At 37.3% G+C, this 21,154-nt stretch overlaps 1 protein-coding gene across 4 annotated transcripts in view; it reads right to left on the reverse strand.

Moving 5' to 3' along the window:
- AFF2 (ALF transcription elongation factor 2) overlaps window positions 1–21,154 on the reverse strand; it is a gene marked incomplete at both ends in the record, with an annotated part of 650,103 nt that overhangs the window by 6,900 nt on the left and 622,049 nt on the right. For all 4 annotated transcript variants that reach the window (XM_080718539.1, XM_080718538.1, XM_080718537.1 and 1 more), the window contains 6 exons: window positions 5,309–5,361; window positions 7,983–8,076; window positions 8,390–8,461; window positions 12,497–12,633; window positions 17,261–17,324; window positions 18,028–18,323. In XM_080718539.1, the coding sequence (XP_080574665.1) occupies window positions 5,309–5,361; window positions 7,983–8,076; window positions 8,390–8,461; window positions 12,497–12,633; window positions 17,261–17,324; window positions 18,028–18,323 (716 nt within the window). The remainder of the gene's footprint in view (window positions 1–5,308; window positions 5,362–7,982; window positions 8,077–8,389; window positions 8,462–12,496; window positions 12,634–17,260; window positions 17,325–18,027; window positions 18,324–21,154) is intronic.

Here is a 21,154-nt window from a genome sequence, read left to right on the forward strand (position 1 = left end):
GAGATGTTTAAGATAAAAGACTTGACACAGAAGGTTAGGTAATAATGAAAAAAGCAGTGAATGCTGGATTTCTTTGTTTCCATTGGTTGCAAATGCTATTTTCTGGTCTTTTTCCCAGAGGTGGTTATTAAGTCTTAAATGTTAATTTATGGTAAGAATGGAATATATTCTCATTTATAATGCCTAGAGAAAATGACAAAGCTGTCATTTGCCACAAATGTGGGAAAGGGATGTGACTTGGATTCTAGCCCTAGCCCTGCCACAATATTGCTATGTGCTCCTACATATGTCCTTTCAACTTGCTGGGTCTCATTTTCCTAACTAAAATTAAAAAACTGGATGTGATCCCAAATATGCAGAAGCTAGGGAGAAAGAGTCATATGAAGACCTCTAGGCAAAGAAGGAAAATAATAGATGAGCAAATAAGGTGTCCTAGCTGAGTGGGATGGGAAGGGGAAAGGGGGAAATTCCCTACTGTACATCCACAAACATATCAATAAGTAAGCCAAACATAAGGAAAGAATGGGAAGGGAATGGAGTAGGAATTGGGGAGGGGCTGAATGAGTGATGTGTGCATATATGCCTCTAGCATCTTCTATCCTAATAAGATGTATGACTACATAGCATCAATAAAAATAAAAGATTGAAGTTGGTGATGCCCAATCATATCCAGAAGATATGAAAAAACTAATCATATCTCTTTATTTCATGCATTTTCACTCATATATGGAAGCTAAAATATTGATTTCATAGAAGCACGGAGAGTAGAATCATGGTTCCTAGAGTCCAAGACTGGTATGGAGGAGGTAGAGAAAGGGAGGTTGGATAATAGGTACTGAAATCCTGTTAGATGAAGAGTAGGTTCTAGTGTTCTATAGTATGGAATGGTGACAGTAGTTTATAACAACTTATCATTTCTTTTCTTTTGAAGAGTTCAAATGTATGCAGCAGAAAAAATTGATAAATTTTTAAGGAGTTGGAAATGCTTATTACTTTGGTATGATCATTATACGCTATATGTCTATTCAGATGGAATTATCACACTGTACCTCATAAATGTGAATAATTATTATTTATCAATGCAAAAGCCTTTTTCTATTTATTAAACTGAAGTACCATTTTCCCTTCCAGTCCCTAATTTCATTCTTTTAAACACTCAGTAACAGAGGCAAATAGAATGAAGGCAGGGCTTTGCTTTCATTTGTTAATATTCTTATAATAGGGTCTGTTATCTGGTGCTCTAACATGTATATATCAACATGCCAAACAGAAAAACAAAATAAAAAAATTAAAATGTGCTGAATAAATAGTAACTGTAGTGAAGAGAGGAAGATAATACCAGTGTTTCAGGGAGATTCCTGTTCTCTTTTAGTTTGTCTATGCACATATCTTGTCCTTTTCTCCATACTTCTAAGGCTTATATGCCAAGGAGCATGGATGCTGAAGCACACACTTTCCACCACTTTCCACTAGTCCCTTTGCTCGTCCTGAGACTCAGCTGGCTCACTTCCTTTCCATTTCTTTCTGTTTGCACTTCTCTTCCCCCATATTTTTGTATAGATTTTTCCTCATGCTTTCCTAATGTCTATTACTGCATCACTGTCCCTTCATCTTCATCCTGACAGTCTTTTCTGTCTTCTTCTAATTTACCCCATGACATTTAACATGATCTAACATATCACATGTTTTAATTGTTTTTCTCCCCAAGAGAACATGACTTCCATGAAGGCAGGGCTTTTTGTCTATTTTGGTCTACACTACACCTCAGCATCTATAACAGTACCTGGCAATATATTAATAATCAATGAATACCAAATGAATAAATGAATTTCCTTTATTCTTTATTTAGTTGCTACTACATATAGAGTGCTCTGGAGGGTAGAAGGAGTACAATATAGGATAAGGTTGGAGAATTTATTTGTAAAGCATTTGGCAGAATGTATGACACTTAGTAGGCACTCTCCCTGGAGACACAGGGACCCAGTACTTAGATTTCCAGGAGTTTGGGGGAGTTTTTTTTCATAATTTCAATGTTCCTTCCTACAGCCACAAGTAAATATTTAGTGAATGAGTGGATGATTCCTTATTTTAAAAGAGGAAATACAAAATCAATTATTGGCTGGCAATCTAGAGTGAATGGAAAAAGGGAAGTATAGAATAAGAGCTGTGGGAGTTCTAGAGGCAGGATTACTTATGTCCTTACAATTTGAGAAAGTAATAATGTCAACAATAACTGTAGCAATAGGTGCAGTCACCACATGTTGACTGGCTACTGCATACCAAGTATAGCTCTCAAGGTTTCATCAATATCATCTCTAAACCTATCAGTCATTCTTCAGGAAAGTTTTTGCTGCCACTGTCTCACTGATGACAAAAATTATTGCTCCAGAGAAGCTCAGTTCCTTTCTTAGGATCACATAACAAATAATTCAGAGAGCCAGGATTTGACAACAGGTCTATTTTCCTCCAAAGTCCCTTCTCTTTCCATTGTACTTCAATTGACTAAAGATCTCATCTTACTTCCTGTGTTCCCTTCTATTCTCACCTTTGTCTCAACTTTGGTTTATTTCTAGTACTCTCCCTGGGACCATAGGGACCCAAGCCTTACCCTTCCATGAGCTTAGGGGAGATTTTTATCTTAATTCCAATGTTTCCTCCTACATCCACTAAACTCTTTACATTACCCATTCCTTTGTCTAGCCAATATGATAAAAAATAGAGATATCCCTTCTTCCTGCTCCTTCATGTGACATCTACATCCACTTGTCTACTAAACCAGTTCTTCTGAAGGTCTCAGATGGCCTTCTTTAAAAATTATTTGGTATCCCCAGATTTCTTTTTTTATATTTCTAAGACAACTGAGATTCTTGTCCAGGCATTTAAATTTATCACATCATGGCTTCTTTACATCATTTTTCTGCAAATCAGATCTATCTCCTGTTTCATATGGCCTATGAGCTATGAATGGTTTGAAAAGATGGACATTCATGATCAATTTGATGGGAGGGAATATGATATTTAAATCTCAAATTAAGCTAAATGATAATTAAAACTTCCATCATACTTATTTGCAGATTTGTATTTCAAAAATCATTTTAGTTGATGAATATTTTGAATTTCACCAGTGACAATTTTTAAATTATTATATACAGCAGTGTTAGTTTTGCCTCTGGGCTTGCAAAGCCCAAAATATGCAGTATTGGGTCATTTACAGAAAAAGTTTGCTGACTCCTGCCCTATACCAAGCAGAGTTTCCATCTCATTTTTCCACCTACATTTATGTACTTTCTCTACTTGGGCCCCATGGAGGCTAGTTTCTGAGGGTTCATTCTCAATCCTTTGTTCATTTCTGGGTATACTTTTCTGTGGAATCCTCCTCATCCTTGAGTAAGGCAAGTATGATCACCTCTGAGCAATTTCCAGTGGCAGGTCAGCCAAGGGAAGTTTAGAGTCAGGGAAATTTCTCAAGGAAGGTGTCTCAGGAGGGCCTTGATTGGGTTCCATATCCTCCTTCACTGGGAACCAGGCCATAGTCTGGCATTCAGACAAGAAATCCTCTCTAGCCATGCAGGAAGGCCCAAAGTCTTCCTCCAGAGTTTCCACAGCACTTCTTTTATACTGGTCACATACTTCTGCTGAACTGCATTCTTTTGTGGTGCAGGGATTACATACCCCTCATCTCTCTGTCCCCGGCCAATCATACAGGGCCTAGAGTGTTTGCTGAATGAATGGGATATAACTCCTGGGTGACGATTTGGACTTGTTCCCAAGCCCATGAGAGGGAGGAAGTTTTCTTCAGATAAAAGCTGATTAAAATATCATTTCCGGAGGATTTTAATGTGACTCCACAGGTTGAGAATGTATTTGCCTTCTTTTGTTTCAGAATTAAAAAAGAAAACTTTTTCCCCAGTGATCATTTAATAGCTGCTTACCTGATCTTGTCTTTGCTTCATTCTCTGTTCAGAGAAAATAATTTTCTCTGGGCCTTTAAAAGTTTTTTTTTCCCTGAATTTCTAAAGAGAAATGTGCTTTCCCTTTTCTGGGTATATAAGAGTAGGATCTAATTCAATAATGTAAACAATGCTTCCTTTGAGTAAAATAATTCAGTTGATGTATAGGTTTTATTAGATCTGTTTGTACCTTATGAATGTTTTATGATCTTAAAGTACAGTTCATTGTCCCACTGATTTTAGAGTACACTTTGTAGATATTTATAAAGTGGCAATAGAAACTATTTTTCTCTTGAAGAAAATATTTTGATCAGAGGTGCAAAGAGGTTCAAATGATGAATTGCAAAAGAAGCATATAGTTATAAAACAGGCTCTTTTTTAGTTCATATTATCTGTCCACAGTCATATAGTTCCAATTTCCACTACTGGTGGGAAGAGGTTTTAGAATAAGAGAAAATATGAATGCTCGGGTATATCAGCAGAGATATATGGCCAGTTTATGGTAGAGACAGAAATTAGACTAAAAATGTCATCTTCCATAAGAAATATCTCTTTGGTGAGCCTCTTGAAGCATCAGTAAACAAAAAGAGAGAGTATGGGGCCCACTTAGCACACTCCATGAGCTAAGGGAAACACCAAGTGCAGATCAATGCTTTTGGGATTCCCACCCAGTGTTGTGAAGAATGGGCAAATCCTTCAACAGACAGAGATCCAAACAAGGTTCAAGCCTGGGTGAATTCACTGAGCTTCAGATGTCTTAGGAGGTCCTCCATTGGGTTCCACGTCCTCAGTCACTGGGTAACCAGGCCATAGTCTGGCTTTCAGACAAGAAGCCCTCTTTAGCTAGCATGCAGGAAGGCCCAAACTCTTCCTTCAGGGTTTTACATTTTGGGCCAGAGTATTTTAGTATTAATATAAAAATGATAATGAAGGTGCAGAGAATTGACTAAGTGCCCTCACATTTTCAGCTCTATTATGGCTTTGGTTTTATTAAACAGCACTTAAATATATCAATGAATATTTCACTGGTCTTTCATTACTAAGTGAATCATTGTCAAGTCACTGAGGTGTTAACTTTACCCTGGCTCCTTGAAATGGCACAGTGCTTGTTATCTCATTAGCAGATATCTTTCTGGCCATATTTTGGCTTAAAGTTTAAATAGTGAAAAAATTTGGAATTACATCCTTTTCAACTTTTCTGTTTTGAGATCAGTTGAAACCTGTATAGAATTCTATGTGCACAAAAATAGCTGTGATCTTGGAATCAACTTTTAGTCCTGAATTGTCAGTGCAAAATATTTTGGGGTCTATTATATCACTTATTTTCATGAGAAAAACAATTTTTAGGAAATACTTACTTTCCATTGCCTACCCATGGAGATGGTATCTGAGCGACCTTTGAAGCATTTTGCTAAAAGAGAGAGAAAGAGAGAGAGAGAAAGGGAAATAAGGACATCTATTTTGTGTTTTATTAATTCAGAAACAGATGGAAGTGTGATTTTGAGTACATTAATATTGATTGCAGCATTTTGGGATGCAGAACTTGTATGTATATGCACGATGCACACTCGATGAAATAGCTGGTTAGGATAATTAGTGGGCTCCAATCAGGACCATGAAAGTCATTTGATGAAAGATCTTATATACTAAAAGGCCCAGTGAAATCAGGCTCGGTTCTCAAAGAAGTGGTTTAATTATCCTCATCTGAAATTTATTCTGCAAAACAAGCTCTTCAGAGCACAAGTAAGATTTTCACCTTTAGCTCCAGTTGCAAACTTTTTTCCTGGAATACATGGTAGGCTGCAATTCCTGGTATAACAGGAATGGTATACCAGAACAGTATACCAAACCAAGTAGTTTTTTTTTTTTTTTTTGGTGTCTTTGTTCCCTTGTTTGTTTTCAGGGGTCATCTTGATTTGCTATTTTTATAAGTACTTTATTTATTTATTTATTCCGGGTCTGGCGATGGAACCAAGGGCATTTGACCTCCGAGCTATACCCCCTGCCCTATTTTTTATTCTTTATTTTGAAACTGGGTCTCACTGACTTGCAAAGAGCCTCACTAAGTAGCTGAGGCTGTCCGCGAACCGCGATCCTCTGGTCTCAGCCTCTTGAATGCTGGGATTACAAGCATGTGCCACCATGCCCGGCTTATATGTACATCTTTATGACTGATGATTTTGCCTGTTTAGCAATACAACTGGTCCAGAGCTGTATTGCAATGGAACCGGGAACATTCTCTTTTATCTCTGATGGAATGAGGCTTGTTTAAAAAATTGTTTTCCTGTATTTTTGTGACCACACTCTTGCAGATAAGAAAGAAAATGCATCATTTAGCATCATCATGACAAGACCGGAATCTAGCTTGTTGTGATGGGTCAACCAAGCTGGAGTTGAAGCAGCACAGATGGCCAGGGCACATGTGGCACTAAGTCTGACAGCTCTGTTCTCAGCAGTCATGGCTCAGTTGATACTCTTCTACTGCCTCTTGTTCTCCAGACCAGCCTCATTTACAAAGGGGGTAATAGGAAGAGAGTCAGAATTTTTAGGGGTCCAGTAAAAGAATGAAATGATTCTCTAGAATCAAGGAAAACCAGACCTACTGTTTGTTCTATAGACTATTTTTTACCTTAAGGAAGCTCAGCATACTCCAAGATGAAATAGTTACTTAGCATCTGATGGTATTTTGCAATGCTCTGAGAGCTACACAGGACAGGCCGCAGAGGACAGATTCTAGAGCAGTGGTTGTCAAAGTGTGATTGCATCACATGTGTCAAAGTGTGATTACATCACATGTGTGATTGCATCACATGTGTCAAAGTGTGATTGCATCACATGGGAAATTGTTAGATATGCATATTCTGAAACCCTGCTCCAAACCTACAGAACTGAATCATATACTCTGAGAATAGGGTGCAGCACTGTGATTTCACAAGACTTCTAGGATATTCTGATGTCCACTGAAGTTGAAGAACCACCTTTCTACAGCACAAGTTGAGCAGGGAGGCATTTGAACAGATGGGGAGCTACTGTATGTGATCTCCCTACAACCAATATGAGCACTAGATTTATGGCATTGTACTTATATCACATAATAACTGAGAATCTTATTTTCCCCCAATTAAGTCACCATGTCATCATACAGTGGGACACTGCTACTCACTGAATATTTGACCAAGTCATAATTCTATTAATTTCAAACAACTGCTTTTGTTCTATTCAGTCAGTATCATGTACATGGAAAAATATTTTTAGATATCTGTTCAAAGAAGGGGGCCTTGAATCTCTGTAGCATTAAATCATCATCAGTGTCTGAGGGCAGAATCAGTGTTGGAGGGTTTGGTGGTTAGGTTATTAGAACCAGGCTACTGCTTGCAATATATATCTGGGATCATTCTTAAATATTACCATTGACATTTTGTCATTGTATATCTTTTTAGATTTTGCTTACAAATACAAAGTGACATCCTTAGATGATGTCTTTCTCTGTCTGCATTTTTGTTTTGGTGATCCAGTCATCATTAGTATTAAATTCTAACCACTGCATTCTAAGACTACCCATGGCCACAGAAAATCCCAGGATACAGATGTCCACCCACAGCCAAGGTGGCCATAGTCACTCCTCTCATTGCTGAATAACTCCTGTTCTGACCTTTTGTTTTAAAATAAAAAGTCTGATCAAACTCAGCTTCAAGCTGAGCCTACCTTATGGTTGGAGAGAGGGCAATATCCTCCTGACTGCAACCAGGAGGCTGAAAAAGCCATTTGATCAGTCTAGAAAATAGTCAGGGGATTTCACTTTTGCACCTTCTCACCCTGGAATCAAATTCACCCTGGAATCAAATCAGATTCAAGCTCTCTGCTGATCACCAAAGGAGGAGTGGAAGGGGTATGGACAGGAGGAATGAGAAAGGTTAAGTCTTTGGCACCAACAACTTTGTGTTTGTCACTTGATATTTAATAATATGCCTTCTATAGTTCACTAGGGATTATCTAATCATATATCTATGAATTATACAAAATAAGGATTACCTTAAAATATTCCATCAGTGATCTAGAGTACTTCATAGCATGGTCCTTTTTCAATTTAAACATCCTCAAGTAGAGAAGTGATAAGCATCGGTAGCTGTGGGGATGAGTAAAGCATTATGAGAATGTCAGTGCCTACTGAAACCTATAAAAACTACAAAGATGCTAATTCATAATTTGCAGTTACTTGCTTATGGTTAGATTGAGGAACATAAGTAAATAAAACCTTTTTATCAAAACAAGGGGGATAAAGCTATAATTGGAAAGAGTAATAGTGACAGAAAAATCCATTAGTTAATAGTTCAAAGGAGAAAAAAAATGATGATCTGGGGTAAGCAGCTTAAGTTGATCTGGAGATCTTACATCATTTTGTGGCATTTCAATTTCTTTGTGGCCTCTGTGTAACTCACCATAACACTGCCAGCTTTTTGTCCCCATCAGAAGCCAAGGGACTTGCAAAGTTCTTCAGCCTCATTGCATACCTTTGAAGAGAAAGGAAAAACTCTAGTGGAAGTTTGATTACTTATCAGAAATTCCCAAAGTAGGTGACATTCTGATAGCCTGGGAGAGTTAGCACCACATCTGCTTGGGCAGGAAGATTGATTTTGCTTTCTTGAACATAGATTGTATGACAATCAAAATAGCACAACACAAATAATAGGACATCTGAATTGAGCTCTGAACAAGTCCACTAGCTGGGTGTGGTGGTGCACATTTGTAATCTCAGTACTTGGGATGCAGAGACAGGAGAATCTCAGGTTTGCAGCCTGCCTCAGCTACTTAGTGAGGCTCTTTGTAACTTAGTGAGACTCTGTTTTGAATTAAATATTAAAAATGGACTTGGAGTATAACTCAGAGATAGAATGCCTCTGGTTTCAATACCCAGAACTGCAAAAAAGTCAGATAAATCATGAGCCCATGTTCTAGAATCATGCTGTGGAATTACTGTGCTTGTGTGTATGTATATATAATACTAGCAAAATACTGTTTCTAGGAATGGTCTAGCTAAACTACATGATTGGATTTCAATGAAAGGTGGAAAAAAATTCCAGTCTTAGTTCAGTTTATTACAGATGAAGTAAATAGTAAACATAATGCACAACTGTTTCTGACACAGGCATGGGGAGCTCTTAGTCACACAGTTACAAAGCCTTTTTCTAATGGCTAAGGTTTTAAAGATATTCTTATACAAAGTGTATTTTTAAAGAACTTCAATTTCACAGCATCTTAAAGTTTAAGTGCCCTTAATTTATGGTGCTTGTATATTTTGTCTTTCCACTTTATTTAATTGTTACTGTTTCACACTGGGGTGATAAAATGTTGAGTAGTTCCCCCATTTTTTTCCCCTTCCAGACAAGCACATTCCATTCTGAGCATTTAGAATCTTGAAAATCAGTTCATTGCATAAAATTACTGTCTAAGCTTTAATGCAATTTCACAGGTAGTTGTGGTAGAATAAGTAATTAAGTTCAGTGTGGCAGAAAAGAAGTTTAAAGTGTGTGTGTGTGTGTGTGTGTGTGTGTGTGTGTGTGTGTGTGCGCACGCATGCGCACATGCTTGCATGCAGCACAGACTAGTTATCATTTTCAAGATGGCAATAGAGAGCCTTTAAGGCTGCTACCTGATGCCTTATGTCACTAGCTTCCCCAAAGTACGGGGGACCCAGGGCTTGCCCTCCAAAACTTTGGGTCTCTTCAGCCATGTATCTGCCCTGCTCTCTTAGTTACTGCTCCAGTTCTTTAGAAAGGTTTTCAACAAAGGGATTTGAACAATTGATGGGGAGGGCTTCCTTCTGCTGATGCAGTATGAAGCAAAGGGATTTTTATTACATAATAAATTTAGTATTCTTTGACAGTTGGATAACAAAAATGTCAAGTCATTGTGACACCTTCTCTTTTTACAAATACATTTCTATTGCAGATTACCAGGGTTCTGAGCAACTACAATTACTTGAAGCCAGGCTTGGTGGTGAATGCTTGTAATCCCAGCATTTGGGAGGCTGAGACTGGAGGATTGCGGTTCGCGGACAGCTCAGCTACTTAGTGAGGCCCTCTGCAACTCAGTGAGATCCTGTTTCATAATAAAGAATAAAAAATAGGGCAGAGGGTGTAGCTTGGAGGTCGAATGCCCCTGGGTTCCATCTCCAGACCCGCGAAAAACAAAACAAAACAAAACAATTACTTGAATGAAATAATGGGGCCTTTTCTCTGTAGCCAGCATACTGTCAGGTATAGAGCCATACATATCTCTTGAACATAATATTGTACTACTAAAAACTGTGTTCATATTACAGTCACCCTCTAATTGCAACCACATTTGAAATGACTTGATAGTGGAGTTTCAATTGCTTAAATGAACCAGAAGACCTAGTTGCTTTAACTCATTTTATTCCCAACTGAAATTTCTCTCATTAAAAAAATGCATACATACAGTTTTGAGAAAATTTCAAAAATATATAGAGAATATATATAAATGAGTGCATATAAAACCAGTAAAATCTGAAAAAAAACTGTGAAACCTGAATTAAGTCTATGAATTTTGTCAATGCCAGTGTCTTGCAGTGATGCTGTGCAATAGTTATGTAAAATATTATTACTGAAGAATATAGGATGAAGGGTATAGAGGGCGTTTCTCTATTAGTTCCTACAACTGCACATGAATCTATAATTATATCAATATAAAGTTTAAAAGTATATACTTTAAAGTGAATACCAATAAATTTTCCATTGACTTTTACCAGGTTCCATTGAAATTTACTTCCATGGATTGTACATCCGCATTTAATGAAAATAAATCAAGCTTAGGGAAAAGATTTTTTTTTGTGAAAAGGAAAATGCTTTCTAATGGAAATAAATACTACTTAGTAATTCACTTCACACTTTTACCACAAAATGAAATTTAGTGCTTTGCTTTTATATTTGAAGAGAACATGTGTTTTTTCTTTAAAAATAATAAGAAAAATATATAGAGAGGGAAAACACTCATAATCTCACCTCCCCATTACAATTATGATCTCACTTTCCTTCCAGTTTGATCCAGATACATCTACATACTTTTCATAGCCATATTTGTAGTATGCATATAAATCTGTAATTTAGTTTTGCTTTTTTGTAGTGCTCAGGATAGAACCCAGGGCTTCCATAATGCTAGGCAAGAGCTCTACCCCTGAGCAACACCCTAATCCTTGATTTTATGATAACATCATTTTATAAATATTCTTCATGTTGCTACTTAGTCTCATCATTATTGTATTTCAGGGGCTGCAAAATATTGTTGAGTGTTCTACAACATAATTGTTCTTCTATTACTGATTATTTGGCTTGCTTCTAATGGCGTTATTATATATAATGCCAAACTGAACATTATAAAGGTGACTTGCTCTACCGTTAAAGTTATTATCTTCAATAGAGGAAATTAAAATTTCTACAAGTTGAAGTACAGGATCATAAGACATAAAACTCACTTGAGTGGCATTTTCATGCAATGCCAAATTGCCCTCGATTTCAATGACCTCTCTCTATTCCCATAAGCAGTGCAGAAGAGGCCTGATTCTCCATGGTTGTTATTTTTGTGCTACTGCAAGTTATTAACATTGTTAAATTTTCTTATTAATGTAATATATGTTCTTTTTTATTATTTTAATTTATTTATGTATTATTTAAGTTTAATTTAAAATATAAATTAAGCTGGTGGTAGTGGCACACGCTTGCAATCCCATCTTTGAGAGGCTGAGACAGGAAGATCGTGGATTGCAGACAGCTTCAGCTACTTAACGAGTTTTTTTGCAACTCAGTGAGACCCTGTTTCAAAATAAAGAATAAAAAATATATATGTCCTGGGGTATATCTCGGAGGTAGAATGGCCCTGGGTTCCATACTCAGTACTGCAAATAAATAAATAAATAAATAAATAAATAAATAAATAATAAATAAAATGTAAATAAAACAAAAAATGTGTGCAGTTAATATACTCTCTTCTATCCTCATCCTCTCATCTCCACCCCCTACCTTGTGTGTTTTTCTTATTCTAGATGCATGAAAAGACTGCTTCACTCCACACCTACAGTCTTAAATACCAAATGTGTGTTGAAACGGTGCTCCTCTCTTTTTAATAAGGAAGATAGAAATTCTTTAAAAAAGACATGACTTGTAATAGAAATTCTTAGAGCACCATTTTGCTTGGAATTATAAAAATGTATCTCAGAAAAGACAAACTGATGCCAAATGGTATCAACTGATGCCCTCTATGTTTCCATTTAAATTTTATAAAGATTACAAATTATCAGACTCACATTATAATCTCCAAAGGGGATATTTTACAAAAGCAGTGTCCATAAATTATAAATTTTTCATGGTATTAATAAAATGGCAAGAACTAATTATGATGACTTTTAAGAAGATGCCGAGACACATCATTATAATGTGGAAATTATACATTTTTTAAAAAGCCATACACACATGAGCTTCTAATTCTGCCTGAAATTAGCTTAGGATGGTAACTGCAGAAAGAACATTCACCTGAGGAGCTCCACAGTCTCAGAGTACATGGTGTATGGAGACTTGGCTTCCAGAGGGTCCCGCTCCATAGCATTGCCACATTCAGTGAAAGAGAGTGCAGCATCGGCATAGTTCACAGCTTTGCCAAATTTCTCGAACTGAAACGGGAAGATGACTTGTCAATAAAATACTCTCTCTTCTCTCCTTCTCATAGAAAGGTGCTTGCAATTGAAAACAGTTTTTTTTCCTTCCCCATTGAACATCTGGTAGTGTCTGGAGACTTTGATTTTCCCCTGGGCAAAGGGGGCACCTAGGAGGCAGAGAACAGAGATGAGAGCCTCTGCAGTAGAGAATTAACTGGTCCAGATGCCAGCAGTGCCCAGCCTGAGACACACTGATATGGGAAGAGGGAATTGTATGAATTGACATTAAATGGTGGAAAAAGTGGTTTAAGTTTCTATTATCATGACTTTGAGGCTGGTTGTAAACAGGAAATTGCAGCCAAGGCATGGTTTGTGGTATTACTTTCATTGTTATCATTATCTCTTTAGCTTACCAGAATCCAACTTAGTGCCACTGCTAGTTTATAGTCACAAAACTTATTAAACTAACCTGTCATCATTGTGTGAACTTTTGCTTAGTCTTTATTTTTCATAAGCCATATGGACAATGAACACATACAAACTTTTCTTTAGAACTCTTTGTGAATTCATCAACACCACCCCAGGGTAACAAATTGATGCAATTTACATGAAAGATGTGTAGCTGTAATATGATTCTTGACAACAATCATATCAGTTTCATTGTAAATGATCAGTTGAAATAGTATGTCAAAAAGCCAAAAAATATATCACTAATAAATATTTCAGTTTAGTAAAATTTTATTGCAAAAGGTTTTAGCCCTGAAAATTGTCATGATTAAACTGACTTAGACATACTGGTTTCTTTTTTTAGGTGTAATGAATATTATATATGACACTTTTATGGTGAGTATTTTATAATGGATTTAATATTTCCAATTTTTAATAGCTGGATGTAGAGATTTAACCAATGTGGTATTTTATGTAAAATAATTAATATAATTCAGATTTAGCTATTTTAATTTTTCTACATATTTTTACGAAAATATTTTCTATGTGACTGAAAGTTTCAGTTTTCAAAATGGCAAAAAAGCTATCTCTATAAAAGGATTAAGTGTAACTATAAAATTATTAGGTACAGGTCCTACAAAACATCTTATTGTAAATGACTCCACCATAAATGTTCTCAGCTTTTATGCACTGAAGGAATTCTGTGGTTTTCTTTCTATTGTCTATTGTGAAGTATTGGTCTAAAAAAAATCGTCATAATTTTATCAAATGCTATGTATGCATATGCAAGCTAGCTCCTTTCTGTCTTGTATTACAAGATGATGCCCTTAGGTCTTTGGGCTTCAACCTTTCAACTTCAAATGGCTCTCTCATTTTGAAATTTATCTTTACAACCTGATTTTTTAAATTTAATTTTTATTTTTTATAAGTGGAACATATTGAGAGTGGTGTACATTTACATTGTGCTTCATGCCCTCCCCCCTCCCTTTCCCTCACCCCCAATAGAGAGTGTCCAGGTTAATCATATTGTATTTATGCTATTACACATATTCATATGTAACTCCTTCATTAAACAACCTCAGCTTTCTTCCTCTTCTATCCCTCCGTTCAAGCTTTGCTGAGATTTCCCCTCCATCATCTGGAATCCCTCTGGTATTACCACTACTCCCTAGCTTGAACATATTAAAGAAAACATATGTCCCTTCTCTTTCTGTGCTTGACTAATCTCACTTAACATAATGTTCTCTAGTTCCTTCCATCTTCTTGCAAATGCTATTATTTTATTTTTCTTTATAGCTGAATAGAATTCCATTGTGTGTATTTCCCATAATTTTGCAATCCATTCATCTGTTGATGGAGATCTAGGTTGGTTCCATATTTTGGCTCTTACAAACTGTGCTGCTATGAACATGGGTATGCATATGTTAATGTAGTTTTCTGATTTCAACCCCTTTGGAAAGATACCCAGGAGTGGTATAGCCGGATCAAATGGTGGATCTCTTCCCAGTTTTCTAAGGAATCTCCGTACTGATCTCCATAGTGGCTGAACTATTTTGCACTCCTACCAACAATATAAAAGAGTTAGTTCCTCTTTCCTCACATCCTCACAAGCAATTGTTATTGTTTGATTTCTTTATGTTTACCACTCTGATTGGGGTTAGATGGAATCTCAGCATAGTTTTGATTTGCATCTCCCTGATGGCTTGTGATGTTGAACATCTTTTCATGTATCTATTGGCCATTTGTATCTCTTCTTTTGTGAAATGTCTATTGATTTCAGTTGACCATTTCTTGATTGGTTGTTTGTTTTGCTAGTGTAGAGCTCTTTGTATATTCTGGATATTAGCACTCTATCAGAGTGGTGGCTGGTAAAGATATTTTTCCATATAGAGCAATAGCAGTAAAAACAGCATGGTACTGGCACAACAATAAGCAGACTGACCAGTGGAACAGAATAGAAGACATTGAAACAAATCCACACATCTATAGTTAATTGATCTTTGACAAAGTGGCCAAACTCATATGCTGGAGAAAAGACAGCCTTTTCAACAAATGGTGCTGGGAGAACTGGCTATACATTTGTAGAAAGATTGAACTGAATCCTTCCTTCTCACAGGAATCAACTCGAGATGGATCAAAGACTTAGAAATTAGGCCAGAGACTGTGAAGTTATTAGAGAAAGACATAGGATCAACACTCTAACATATAGGTACAGGGAGTAACTTTCTCAATAAGACTTCCAAAGCGCAGGGAATTAAAGCAAGAATTAATAAGTGGGATCTCTTCAAACTAAAAAGTTTCTTCTCACAACCTGATTTTTTTTTTTTTTTTTTTTGGTGGTACTGGGGTTCCTGGAAGCCCTTCTACCTCCGGGCTACACTCCCAGACCTACTTTATACTTTTTTATTTTTTGGAAACAGGGTCTCTTAGCCAACGCAGCTGACTTCGAACCTGCGCGATCCTCCTGTCTCTGCCTCCCAAGCGCGGGGATTACAAGCGTGCGCCACCACGCCCGGCTCACAACCTGATTTTTGAAAGCGACTTTTCATTCACTATCTTAGCCCCAACACCCTCTTCAAAATGAGGAGAAACTGAAGTGCAGAGAGAAAATTACATAACTATATTACTGGACAATTGATGGACAAATCCTATCCTGTCCCCAGGCTAATTGCCCTACCTGTACATTATGAGTCTTGAACTACAATGATGCTTTTAACACTAATATAGACATAAACTGAGCAAAGATAGCATTCCTCTTTGTCAAAAAATATACTGATTAGATTATCTTGTATGTGCTGTAGCCAATCAAATATTTGCCTAGGTGGTCTCATGATGCATCTCAGTCTTCATCAGCTCATGTAATATCTTTTCAAATGAGCATCTATGCACTTCCTTGCCTAATTTTTGCCAAAGGGCAAGCTCCAGAGCACCTCTGAAGTGCTGCGGAGTTGAGGACATTCAAAAAAAACCTCTGGTCTTTTCAGACATAAGCAAATTTACCTTGAGTCTTTCAACTCTCTCACCAGCTGTATGATGGTTTCAGGGACTGCCTCCCTAGAACCTCCAGCACACCTGGTCTCCATCCTGAATTTTTTGTCTGTAGGAGCTGGGGGAAAATGTTTCTAGGGGACAGTTCACACCATGGGAAGGTTAGGTGCTGACAATAGCTAAGTAATTTGAACCACAGTAGAAAATAGAAAGCTGCAGATGCATGCTTCCCATTTTCCTATCCATGCGCAGTTGATTTTAGCCATACACTTGTGACATTGCAGACTCTGTCATGGCATTTAATCATAGCCTTCTCAGTGTTAAACATAGCTAAGACCTGGCTGGAAGCAATGCAGTGATGAAGGATGCTTTTTTTAAAAAAAAGTAGGGTTGAACTGATACCTCAAATTGTTTGGGATTTTTAGTCAATGGTGAGCTGACTTTAAGGTTTTATTGAAATGGTGGTTCTCAAATGGGTGCATTTGGGAATTGCCTGGAAGCTTTAGTAGCCATATCCACCTGGGGAGCTTTATTAACCACACCAGCATCCTCATTTCGGAACGGGGGTGTGATCTTCCCAATATTTGTAACAGGATTTTGAGAAACACAGACCAACAGTTAGTAAGACCATTTAAGTTAAATAATTCAACATTTTGGACTCATCACTGGTCTAGGTTGTCAAGACCCTTGGAGGCAACTGGGAAAAATAAATGTAGATCACAGTATTTCTTTTCTCTGTTCATGATTCCAGCAAGTGGTGGCACTCACTCTGGAGATATGTAATCAAGTGCAGCAAGAAACTGAGTTTTCCTGCACACTTGAGTTTCCCAAAGCCAATTAACAAGATCTTAATACTCTCCACCTTTCTACATCAATTCTGGCTTACCTAACCCAATGGGAGCTGTCATCATCATTGGGGTCATTTTAAATTCAGTTAAAAGATAATGACAGTGGCTTATGTCACCATGCTCTGAGTTTGGCTAAATGCAGTGGGAAATAAGTAATGACAGGAGAACCCAGCTTAAGGAACTTTGGGAATTATGGTGCTAAGGAATTAACCAGCTCTAATATCTGTCTGTCAGAGAAGTAAAGCAGGGTTGGGCTGTGCTACTAAACTTGTTTTTGCTTGTTTGTAGAGTATCTTTTTTGTTTTCCTTCAAAGCATGATACTGTAGTGGGTACAGAGCAATAGAAGAAGAAAACTTACCAGTGCATCAGCTTTGTGCTTCAGTTTCTTAGCCTCTTGCATGTAATAATCAGCATTGTGAACCCTAAGTAAACAAAAAAGCTCTTTCACAAACAAGTGGCTCAGTTTTTTGTTAAGAAAAAAATAGTCAAAATATTTTATTATAAATCCATTATAATACAATGCCTGTAACAAAAAGGCAGACTGATGTTATCATTCATATTATAACCAAACTAAAATAATACTGTAAATTAAATCAAAAGTGCATAATAGCCCATTAGAATAAATAACTACATCTTCCAACCCCAATCATTACAGTTGTCCAAATCAACAACAAAAAAAATTTATAAATCTATATGTACCTGAGGACATGGATAAGAAAGGACAAAAAAACAACAACAACAACAACAAAAAAACCCAAGAGTAAGTACCTGCTTCTGCCTTTGGATATAGTAACAGTGCTCCATAATTAAAATGGGCCAGATATTTCTTGGTGGGAACAGAGGTGTGTGTGTGTGTGTGTGTGTGTGTGTGTGTGTGTGTGTGTGTGTGGAGGAGGAGGAGGAGGAGGAGGAGGAGGAGGATATACTTTTTAGGCTATAGGACCTAAGGATATACCTTTTAGGCTATAGGACCTAATGCTAAGGTCATAAATGGGATGACACATGCATATTACCATGTTCATGCATATTATCAGTTCTTAAGTGGAGTGACACATGCATATTACCCTCTCTCCACCCCAAGGATCACATCCAAACCATGTCCGTGATAATGTGGGGAAAACATACGAGTCATCAAAAGTGAGCTTGGGTCTCCGGACATTACTGCTGCTGCTGGACAGAAGGGGCAGGGCTGCCCAGGAGGTCATCTCCAGGTGACTGCTATCCATGAGGCCAGCAGTGATAGTAGAAGTGATGGTGGAAATAGTAGTGGTGGTGGTTGTAGTGGTGGCCGTGGCAGTGGCGGTGGCAGTAGCTGTGACAGTGGCAGTGACAATAGCAGTAGCAGTGACAGTGGCAGTGGCAATAGCAGTGTTGGTGACAGGGATGGTGGCAGAGGCAGCCTTTTTTGGAGTGTCTCCCTCCTGGGAAAAAGGAATACAAATAGCTTCCACTAAGTCCAGGTTTTTAGAACATCTTTTCATAAATTATTGAATATTAAGCACAGTAAGTAACAAAACAAGAAGAGAAAAATTCACACAGTTTATAAAAAGGTGACCCTGCTATATTTCTTGAATGCCATGAATCACGAGCATTTGTTCTTTGATGACACCAAACACCAAGTGAGGCAAGTGCAGGGATTACACAATCCCATCATCTCAATAAAACAGGTGTAACAAAGGTCTAAATCCAGTGGGAAAGGTGAGGTGAAAGGGGAAGGAAGAATATAGAATATAGGGATAGCCGAGCATGGTGGCTCATGCTTGTAATCCCAGCATTCAGGAGGCTGAGATGGGAGGATCATGGTTTGCAGACAGCCTCAGCTGCTTAGTGAGGCCCTCTGCAACTCAGTGAGACCCTGTTTCAAAATAAAGAATAAAAAATAGGGCAGGGGGTGTAGCTCAGAGGTCAAATGCCTCTGGGTTCCATCCCAAAAACCACCAAAAAAAATAGGGATAAAGGGGTAGAAAGAGAGCAATCAGAGTCCATGACCCTAATGTGACTATATATATATATATATGTATGTATGTATATCAGTACTGGGGATTGAACTCAGGGATATTCTCACACTGATCTACACTCCCATTCCTTTGTTATTTTTTTATTCTGAAATAGGGTCTCATAAGTTTGTTATTTTTTTATTTTGAAACAGGCAGGCCTCAAACATGTGATCCTCCTGTTGCAGCCTCCCAAATACTGAGAATACATGCATTCACCACTGCATCTGGCTCTAATGGGAACATTTTAGATAATGCAACCAGTCCCAAAGCTTTCAAGAACAAGTAAAGTCTTCAAGTCACACTCTGAAAAATATCAGACATGGTCCATCAAAATCCAAAAATGCCATGCAGTACAATATAATAACCACTGCCCAGTTTACCCAAAGCTGATATAGCCCTTCTGCTCATGTGAGGCTCTCCTTGGTTTCTGTTTAAGTGAATTACATGTGACGGTGCCTTGGTTTGAAGGCTTATGGTGGTAAAACCTTATTTTTATCAGGCCAAAATTCAAATGAATAAAAGATTTATGAGAGCCTCACTCTAGTTTTTTTATTTTTGGTTTTGAAAAAGAATCTTACTAAGTCACAAAGGGCCTCCCTAAGTAGCTTAGGCTGTCTGAGAATGCTGATCCTGTGGTCTCAGCCTCCAGAGTTCTGAGATTACAAGAATATGCCACCATGCCCATCAAAAACTTCACTTTATATGGGCATTGCTGTAGTGGGGATGAAATCCATATGAAGAAACGGGTGACAAAATTTGTAATTATGTGACAGTATCATTTCACAAGATAACCTATCACATTTACAGGACAGACTCTGTCCTCCCCATCTGGCAATTGTGGAACAATCCTGCCTGTTCTACCTATAGTACTACTTCCTCTTACTCTTCTGAGTTGGTATATCACTAAGATTCAAAGTTCATTCCACAGCACTCTTCCTCATTGATCAGATTTGTCAATCCTGTATGTGCCGGCACAGATTCAACAGTACGCAAGTAATTTTTAGATGTATATTTCAATGTTATTTTATCTCCAAAGCTCCAGACCTGCAGTAATCACGTCTGGACAGTTCCACCAAGATGACCCATGAGCATTTCAAATTTCTCTTAAACCAAACTAGTTCCATCATTATATTAATGGTGGAATGGTCTTCCCTGTTACAAGGTTAGATTTCTTCATTTCACCAAAAAAAAAAAAAAAATCCAATTGAGAATGGCAAAATCCGGCAGGGAAATGTGGTTGTCACAGGCTAGGTGTGTTGGAACAAGCAGGATGGCCTGTACCCAAAGGAAAACTCAAGGCTGAGCTCCTGCATCAACATTCAAGATCCTCCCTGATCTGCCTTCATCATTCTACCCAGTCTCCAATGTTTTCCTTCCACAAACCATGGCAGAAAACAAACAAACAAAAAAATGTGCCTTTGCTTTTTTCACTTTCCTGATTTGTTTTATGTGAAATCTTTGCTCAAAATGTCTTCTTTTTTTTCCTTTTTTGACTTATAACAATTTAGATTATTTTTATTTTATTTTTAATTTTAAAATTATGGTAACCCTTTTGCATCTTTCCAAAATAATTAAAATCAGAATGCATATCCATGGTCAAAGGAACAATTCACAATAGCCAAATTATGAAACCAACCTTGATGTCAATCAACAAATGTGTCATAAAAATGTGTCATGATTTTATCTGTACACAAATATGTGACAATGAAACCTACCATTCTGTATAATTAATATGCACCAATAAAATACTATAGGATGGTTGCCAAGTGCTATGGTAAAGAAGAAATGGTGAATTATTGTTTAATGGGTACAGAGTTTCAGTTTTTCAAGTTGAGAAAAGGATTCTGGAGACTGGCTACATGTAATGTAAAATAATATTACTGAACTATACACTATGTGAAAGCTAGGGAGAAATGGGTAACAGGAGGTACTCTAGAAGAAGAAGAAGATTCTAAAGAGGAGCAAATAAGGCAACCTAACTGAGGGGACGGGAGGGGAGGGAAACTCTCTAAGCACTTGATGTATTTAAATAAACATATCAAAGTCAATCACTAAGCCAAGCATGGGAAGGAGGGTTAAAACGGAATGAGGAAAGGATTGGGTATGGCTAATTGTATGATGTGTGCATGTATGTCTCCACATGTCTTTTATCCCATTAAGATGTATAACTATAGTGCACCAATAAAACAATTAAAAATGACTAGGACAATACATTTTTATGATGTGAATATGTTACTTTTCTAAGTTTTTAATTT

This window comes from Muscardinus avellanarius, assembly GCF_963383645.1.
Source record: "Muscardinus avellanarius genome assembly, chromosome: X".
In the NCBI taxonomy this organism is placed as follows: domain Eukaryota; kingdom Metazoa; phylum Chordata; class Mammalia; order Rodentia; family Gliridae; genus Muscardinus; species Muscardinus avellanarius.